An 8941-nucleotide genomic window follows, 5' to 3' on the forward strand; every position below is an offset into this window, starting at 1 on the left:
ATAAAAAGCGAGTGAGGGACAGCCATATAAGAGGGAAAGAAAGAGAAACTTTAAAACTGTTCAATTGTTATGATGTTTAAAGACTGATATTGTTCTATAATCGTCTGAAACTGTTAAGTCATGATGTGAAACGGTTAACGAAAAAGGGAAACTCAAGCTGCTGCTACACTTTATTTTATTTATCTAAAATTAAGCACTTTTGAGATGCACACATTTTCAAAAGCTATTTTATTTATTTTTTCTATTTTATTTTTAAATGCAGCCAGAGAGGAACATTACACATATCCACTGTATTTTACTGTATATCTGTATAGTTCAATGTTAATTGACAATAAATATTGTTGTTTATGAATTGTTCTTTATTTGACTGGCAGTCAGTTGTTGATTACATGCAGACGTTGATAAAGCTGCAGGCTACTTCAATATATATCACACTAATTCATAAAGCAAGTTAGACATTTTGAAGTTCCGGACCTTTGCATGGGGAGATTTTCTCTAACTGGACCTCGTTGAATTTTAGTTGAATACCCCTGCTTTAGATTCTGTAAACTGATCGGCCTCATACAGAGATGTAAAATGTCTGTTACTTTAACGTTTAGCCAAGGACTCCCTATGACCTACTTGCTCCTTTACATACTGACCACTCCTGCTTTTTCCAGCCCTTCGAGAGCTCGCACATAAGCTGGTGATCGGTGATATCATGACTGTGTGAGCTCAGTGTGTGTGTGTCGAGGGAGAAGGAGGGGTCCATCTGAAAGAGGAATGCAGGGGTACATCGATATGAGGTCATGAGAATTATGGGATGTTTGCACAGAGGGAAGGGCGAGATGTGAATGAGAGATAAAGCAAATGGGTAATATCCATGAAGAGAACACATCAGCTTAGAACAGCTGCTGGGACCAAACTATGAAACACAAGCATCGTTTTAATACATAATCCCTTTCAGTATTAGATTGATTTCACGACAGAGCGAAACCATTAGCACTCAGCCGACTAAAACAACCAACACGCCATTAACTAGTGCTACACGATATTAAGTAAATATAAGGTAATCACATGCTGTAAATAAAAATCTATGAAAGTGTACTAATTTCTTCCCTTTATGCTTCCTTCAATATCCTATAAATTGCTAATTGGTAGGGGTGTAACGGTTCACAAACATTTCGGTTTGGTAGTGTACGTACCTCGGTTTTTAGGTCACGGTTCGGTACGTTTTCGGTAGAGCAGAAAAAATTATCGCAAAACATGAAATATTTTTTGTTTTTTAATTATTATTAAACTGTGAATAATGTATTCACTCAAATAAATACAAAATATAATAAAAATAAACCTTAAGGTGCAGCATTTCGATGAACTGAAATAATCTGTACTTGAACTGTACTAGTACTCAACTNTGGACTTGTTATCGCGATATTCATCCGTACCCGTGAGTTTTTGAGTATCGCTTTACTCCCTCCAATCAATTATCATACTATTTCAATGTATTCAACCTTCTTCTTCTCTTACCACCACTTACACTTTCAACCATAGCGTTTAGTCAGTCAAGATCTTTCAGCATAAGCATTCTCACTAGCAATCTTCTTCAGGAATGCATTCCCTCGCCTAGGTTTCTTGAATTGTCTTTGCTTGTAAGCGCTTTGGGACGAAGGAAAAGCGCTATATAAATCGTAATGCTATTATTATTATTTCGAGTTAGAAACATTCATTTTTTACACAAAGAAGATAGAGAGTAAATCGCCAGGAATCATAGTTTTAAAATTTCTAAAGCGCTTGTAAAACATTTACTCAATATCATTCTCTCACGTTCAGGCTTCACAAACTACAGGGACAGTAAGCTCGACCCGCATCTCTGCAGAACTCGTTGGGGCGGGACGCGTAAAACAGTCCATCATCGCACCGGACGTCACTCCAGTCACTCTGGACACGGAGACCCTCAGTACTCTGCGGGCTTGGTCAATATGCCGACGTTTGTTGTCCTGTACAAGCATCATAAACAACCTACTGAATCCCTGTGCTCCTCCGAGTCTGGGGGTCCGGGGACTGTGAGGACAGCGCAAGGAACACAGACAGGGAGGCTGCTTTCACTTCATAAAGGAATCTTGGTCAATATTAAATGTCCTGGTCCAAGCAACTAAGACTGCTATGAGACACTTGAGTCTTTTTTAACTAGAGCGCCTTAAGGGTTACATGGGATAGAAGTGCATGTACAACACATCTTGTGCAATATAGTTTCCAAATACATATTTTCAGTTGTTGAGTAATGTTGGTTGTCTAGTTTTCCCGAGTTCGATTGGTGATTGGATCAATCAAATTCTAGTAACACCAGCGCGCTTGAGGGCTTTGTTTCAGTTTCGCCGTGACAGATTGCACGAAACTCCATACCTTCGATCAATGCAGATTAACGCATACGTCCTGAGGGCGCGCACGGCCTGTTGGAATATCAGCATTTTCGTTTACGGCTCATCAAGCATGTCTGAAATATCTTCAGTTCGTTAATTTAGAACCTGTATGATTTTAACTCGTTTTCCCATTTGCTGCAAAAAAATCATATTAGTCAACCCAGTCATGCCAACATATTAATTTATCACTGTAATCTGATGTTTATTTTTATTTTATTTGAATGTATTGCATATCTTTAGATCGTTTTTATTTTATTTAAGTGTATTTGAGTGTACTAAGTATTATGTTCGTGAACCTGTATTTAAATCAGGCTTGTACATAATATGAGTAATCCGAGATCATGTAAGTGTAACTATGTATTCAATTAATGAGCGGTACTTACAATCGGGGTTTAATTGTTGACTGATAGCAGATCATGCATTGTTTATTGTTAATTTTTTATTGATGTGTCGCCCCTTTCTGAGGACTCACAGATGGGAAATTAGCTATTGCTATAATCTGGCATATTGCATCTCTTCTCTTTGCCGAGATTAATCAGTTTTGTATGCCATGGTCTTCTATAAATACAAACTAAAAAAGAGTAAAAGCTTAACTAAACTGTCATTGACGTGTTATGAGAAAGAAGTAGAAAATTTTGACAAAGATGAGGCTGTTAACAGGGCGCGGATACGGTTAAAGACAACCAAAAACCCCTTGATTCCCAATGACTTGGGAAGAATTGACCACACGAACAATCTCTCCGGCCCAAGTGAAAGCTTTCGTGGCCAGAAACATTAATAAAAGCAAATGCTGATGCAGCACCCCAGAGATGCAGGGTACAGTGGTTAAAGCTGTTCAATATATATTGCAGTCAGTGTGTTTTCCTGACATCTGGTGCAAAGGGGCTCATCTCCCCATGTATAATGAGTTGGAGCAAAATCGACCTCTCACTACCGTGGATCTGTGCTCAGCAGCTGTCTGGGGAAATTAATTCTGTAGTATTCTAAATAAGAATACCAGATTTCCTTAACCAACATCATCTTGAGTAAAAATCAAATTGGCTTCCTTCCAAAACACCCTGCACCACGCCGACCTGTATCAGTACCTTCCACGTTTAGTTAACAAACATGTAACCAAAAAAACATGGTAGAATATTGCATTGTTTCATTTGATTTCAAAAAAGCTTTTCGACTCTATTTGGCACGGAAGGGCTTCTATTATAGACTTCTACATTGTGGTTTAGGGGGCAAAATGTAACTGGTTCAATCAATGTTGTTAGGGAATAAAGTGTGCTGTTAAAATTGGGACAACAACTGAATTCTTTCACTTCAGAGAAGAGGTGTTCGTCAGGGTTGCAATTTAAGTCCGACTTTATTAATAATAGTATATACCAATGAAGCTTGCTGTTCAGTTGGATCAGCTGTGCTGGCTCCTGGCCTCTCCTCTAGATAGGAGGTGGAAGTGTCTGCTCTAATGCTGATGACTTGTTCTGCTGTCCTCCTACTGAACAAGGACTACAAAAACAGCTGTGACATGAGTGACAGTACTGTAAGAACTGGGCCTGCAGTCTATGAGAAAACTAATGTCATGGTTTTCCAAAAACGCCCCAGATGGTCCAGAGAACAAGATACCCGTTTCCATAGACAATCATATCATCGAACATGAGTATGAGTTACACCTACGTCGGTTAACCATAAAAGCATCAGGAAGTTCCAAAATGGCAGTGAATGCATAAAGGAAAAGCAGAAGAGCTCTAAACTGCATTAAAGCAACATTTTATAATTGTCCCTGAAAAAAAACCAAAAAACATAAACACAAAAAAATACAAAACACAATTCCAATACTAAAATCCTAGGACATCAAAAATCTTTGATATCAACCAGCCTCCTATGCAAATAAGATAAAAAAGATAGGTAAGAAAGAAAAGAAGAGAAGAGCGGCTCCCCAATACACTACAGATACGACAACCATAACACAATAAAAAAAAAAACAAACAAACTTATCAACGCTTGGACAAAACAACCAACAGAGTCCTTTTTTGTACTGCAGAATTCTGCAGATACATTTACGTGTTCAGGAAAAAACCTACCAACAAATGCATAGCTAGGAGAGCAGAATTCAGGCGGATACCCACTGATGATTACCACTCAACAAGAGAGCATTGACATTCTTGTAACCACCTTAGGTCCAGCCCCGAGACAACCCTCAGCACTTCAAGCCCTCCAAAGCCAAGAGCTAACCCCAGAGAAGAGTCCCCTATGGTCCAGCTGGTGCTGAGGGCATAGCTTGCCCCCTCTCGAGCCACTGCTGACCAGTCTCTCAAGCACACTGCTCCAACAGGAACTACCAGTCAAACGACTTACTAACACACAGTAAAGACAACATTTACAACATTAGAGGACAGAAAGGACACTCAAAAGCAAAGTAGATCAGATCGTGTTACACTGGCTACAACAGAAGTATCCAGAGCGGCGAGTACTCTCATCTAGCCTGTCAGAGATACGAAAGCCGAGACAGTCTCCCACCAAGACAGGCGTACAGTCGCCACAACTGAGCATCGAAAACGGCAAGAATCAAAGATATCCTGGCAACCAAGAGAACAGAATATACGTGGCTCATACTGTACGAGCCAGCACGGTGACGACTGAGACATTTTGGAGATGCACTTCCTCCTGAAATGCAATACATTCAACGAAGTAAGGAGCATTTACTGGAACAATGTCTGAACTCTGTAATCCCAGGTTTAGGGAGTTGAATGCCTCTCAACCGACTGAGAGTCTCCTAGGAGAAGGAAGACAGAGGCACAACCTTTGCTGTCCAATATGTACTACACATGCCACAACCGTGAGGACTAGTGAATGAGACAACACACACACCAACACCTACGTGGTTGAATGAATTGTATCACTGTATATTATATATATTTCATAATATGTAAACGATTTGAAATGTATGTTTAATGTTGTTACTTATTCTTGTATTTGTGATCGCTTTGGCACATTGTTTAAGTTTAACTTTCATGCCAATAATTGTTATTTGGTCTAGCTGTTGGAGCAAAACGCATAACTATTGAAAAAGAATATGTTTTGTGTGCTGTATCTAGGTGAGTTGAGTCAGAAGTTCACCGTAATTGTCGGGACTATAAGGCGCACCTGAATATTAAGCCGCAGCTAAATTGAATGATGTGTACTATAGTACATGGCCCTGCAGGTGTTTTAATGTTTCTATTACCATATTGTAAGGGTTCGTGCACATGAGGGGAATTGTCGGGAAGAGATGGTGTTGAGGAGCTCCCATTTATTAAGCATTTCAACAAACAGTTTGCATATTTGCATAACTTATTCAAGTGCTTACCATTTAAGTGCAATAGTCACCTACCAGAACATGTGCTGTGTAAGACTGTACTGTATCACATAGCGGTTTCAGAACCAACTTTTCAACTTTAAACTTGAAACGAGTGGCGCTCCCAGCGCACGTATGGCAGATGTATACAGGCAGTGGTATCGGGGACAAACTGTCCCCTCGCTCTTCGTAATGTTGTCTGTTCTTGCTCTCGTTCTGTCTCTCGTACCCTCTCGGTTCCACTTTACTTTGTGCGCGCCCTGTACTCACTCTTGTTTCCGGCCTCCAGCTTGTTTCCTCGCTGAACCGCAGCTTAAAGGTGGGGGGGCGGACTTGGCCTAGAGCCATAGAGTTAAGGTGGTGCTGTAACCTTGTAAAATTCCATAGGATTTAGGAGGTCCCCGAGTGGCGTTAGCTGTAAAAAATGAGATTAGCCGCACCCGTTATATAACGCAGGGTCGAAGATGGGGGAAAGGCGCGGCTTATAGTCCGAAAAAATTACGGTGTGTAGTGTATATATAGGATTACTTGAAAACAGTCCCCAATAATACATGTTTACTTTAATACAGTTTAGAACATAATCTTTACTACTCGGAACCGAGTTTTGTTTCCCAACCCTGCCACTGGGCTACACGTCCTGCCACACCCCGCCCCCGTCTAACAGTACAGAAAGCGGCGAGATGCATTTCCTTAAGAATCGACAAGCAGAACCAAAACTAACATTTCCAAAATAACAATGGTGGACACGGACAATTTGCGAATGAGTTTTGCCTTTTGTAAACTGAATTTATCAATAATTTGTCAATAAATGAGGGCCAAAAACATCACTTGTCCGCTGGACAAGTCAATTGAAAGATCTACTTGTCCGATATTGTAAATAACCCGTCCCGGACGGTGGGACGTGTGCTTTTTCGCACACTGGGGTACTAAGTGCTGGGAACTAAGTACGGCAAAGTACTTGGTGTGAAAGCGTCTATTGCCTAAAAATAGCATGAGAGGTGCACTTTAAATCGTCTCAACTTTGCTTGAGTTTGCGGCTTTCAGGATTATGCCTTGGGGCTATTCTTTGTCGTTATATTTTCTTCTTTTTAAAGGCAATACAGTTGGCTTATTTGCCCTGCACAATTATGCAAGATTAAACATTGCACATTATCAGTCGAAGGCCTGTCCAGAAAGTTTTATTTTTATGAGACTTTACAACATGGACTATTAGAGGGAACGGACTGAGAAATCAAAGCAGATCATTTTTCAAAACAATTTTTTATTTGTGTTAGTTTGCCAGCACTGCAAAGAAAATGAAGAACGACCCTCATGTGACAGAGGTGTCCGATGAAGGGGCCCTGCTCAAAAGGTATCGCAATGAAATTGAAGACCTGAAGCGTCGACTTCAAGAGGCAAGTATCATCTTTCCTTTTTTTTCTTAAGTCTTGTTTTATTTTGATGTGCTTATCACCACAATTCTTATTTTAAATGCACTTTCTACTAACTACCCATGGGTGATCTCGCTACAGGTGTCTTCAGTCACACAGACTACGGCCAAGGAGAAGAGATCTCTCTCCCAGAGGCTCCAAGAGAAGGATCAGCTGCAGACAGAGCAAGAGGACCGCATCAGAAACCTGACCAAACTGCTTGTCACCAGCTCAAACCTGGTTCCTGTACAAAAGGTGAATATGACTTAAAATAACGCTGGTTTTAAAGGAGACCTTTTTTTCTTCAGTCATGCTTACTCTCATCCTGTTTTTCCAGGTGCCCAAACGCAGAGAAACTTGGGGAGGGAAGATGCAAGGACTTGCCCGTACGTCTCGATGTGATAGAGAAACTGGGAATAGAAAAGTCGACCTCTCCTGTCTGAGTGAGCTGTGTGAATGTAAGAAAAAGCTGATAAAATGAAAAAGTTAATGCACTCTGCAAATCATAATTCCAATCATCATTCATGATTTAAAATGAATTCAAATTATTAGTTTCATACATACATGGTATGTTTCAACAGCTGATAAGGACTTTGATGCTCCCTGGGAGATTCCTGATGAGCCTTCAGATGAAATGGACATGAATCAGACTTCTGTGACTGTCCGAAGCTTTGCAGACAGGTGAATGTCTTAAAACTACTAATGCTTATATTACTTTTCATTTGATAGACAGCAAATGTAACTACTCTTATCATCCAGGACAGCGTAATGCTGCCTTCACACCGGACGCAATGCGATGTTTGGGGGTGGCGCAATTACATGTAAAGTCAATGCAGAGACGCAAATTCGCTCCTGACGGCGAGCATGAAGCGGTGGACGCGAATTCTGCGGCGCGATTGAAGGGGGCCGCGACAAACGCTCGAGTTACATTTTTCCGCGATCTCGCGGTAGCCAATCAGCGGTCTTGTTTGAATGATGCTAGTAAACAAAGCTGACAGCCGCGGTGAAACCCGAGCGTTTAGAGCAGGGGTCGGCAACCTTTTTGATATGAAGTGCCATTTAAAAAAAGAAATGAAATCAGCGTGCCAAAGATTGAGAATTATCAACGGGGGGGGGACGCCCGCGGGGGGGTTAGAGGAGCTTGACCGCTCGTCAACATATCAGGCGGGGAGGCGCGGGGGAGCTCCGCTTGCGGGGAAGACAGTGTGTGCGCTGTCAGCCGCAACTTCTACATGATGAAAACCGAATTTAACAAACACATTTAACAAAACAGCAACATGAAGGACGCCTATCGTCCGTGCCCCGCCTCGCCGCCTGACTCCCTCCCCCATGATCACTCTCACGCCCGGTCATACAGAGTGACGCAGCTCCCCCCCGCTGCGGTCTTTTAAGAGCAGAGAGCCGGGGCGGGGGGCGGCCGGGGGCGGGGAGAGACGCGCGCGCCTCCGCCTCCCTTGCTGCATCGTGTCGCTTTTGTGACCTGGCTAAGCGACAGTGACGCCCGGAACAGTGTGTATGTTCTGGAGTGACAACCGGCCGAAACCCCCCCGGGGCAGAAAACAGAGGTCTGCTGTGATGTATTTTGTGAACAGACGACAGCTACATACAAGCCCATGCAACGCCGGTCTCCCAACGACGCTCGCCCTCTCTCCCCCCAGCCTCTTAAGCTAAAGTGGCCTAATTGAACTGCCCCAAGCTGTTGCTTCTGCTCTCGCTCCCCCCCCCGCGTCTGGGCGGCCGCCGCAAAGTTCACACCGCGGCCAGTCCGCCTTTGTAGCAATTTACCTCTCTCGCTGCCAAGAGATGAGCAG

The 8941-nt window shown here is 42.3% G+C and overlaps 1 protein-coding gene across 1 annotated transcript; it reads left to right on the forward strand.

Moving 5' to 3' along the window:
* The first annotated feature begins 1745 nt into the window (after positions 1-1745).
* LOC104951638 (centromere-associated protein E-like) lies at positions 1746-7815 on the forward strand. The gene is made up of 5 exons (XM_010778348.1): positions 1746-1947; positions 6996-7115; positions 7233-7385; positions 7468-7588; positions 7712-7815. Exons 2-5 carry the CDS (start codon positions 7017-7019, stop codon positions 7813-7815), a joined length of 477 nt encoding a protein of 158 aa, XP_010776650.1. The 5' UTR covers positions 1746-1947; positions 6996-7016.
* The last annotated feature ends 1126 nt before the right edge of the window (positions 7816-8941 follow it).

The sequence above is a fragment of the Notothenia coriiceps genome, unplaced genomic scaffold, assembly GCF_000735185.1.
Source record: "Notothenia coriiceps isolate Sejong01 unplaced genomic scaffold, NC01 NC01_scaffold00019000, whole genome shotgun sequence".
NCBI lineage: Eukaryota > Metazoa > Chordata > Actinopteri > Perciformes > Nototheniidae > Notothenia > Notothenia coriiceps.

Coding starts and splice junctions, on each gene's coding strand:
- LOC104951638 (XM_010778348.1), top strand. CDS start 7,017: ATGAAGAACGACCCTCATGTGACAGAGGTGTCCGATGAAGGGGCCCTG. Junction 7,116..7,232: donor TGAAGCGTCGACTTCAAGAG/GCAAGTATCATC, acceptor ATCTCGCTACAG/GTGTCTTCAGTCACACAGAC. Junction 7,589..7,711: donor TCTGAGTGAGCTGTGTGAAT/GTAAGAAAAAGC, acceptor ATGTTTCAACAG/CTGATAAGGACTTTGATGCT.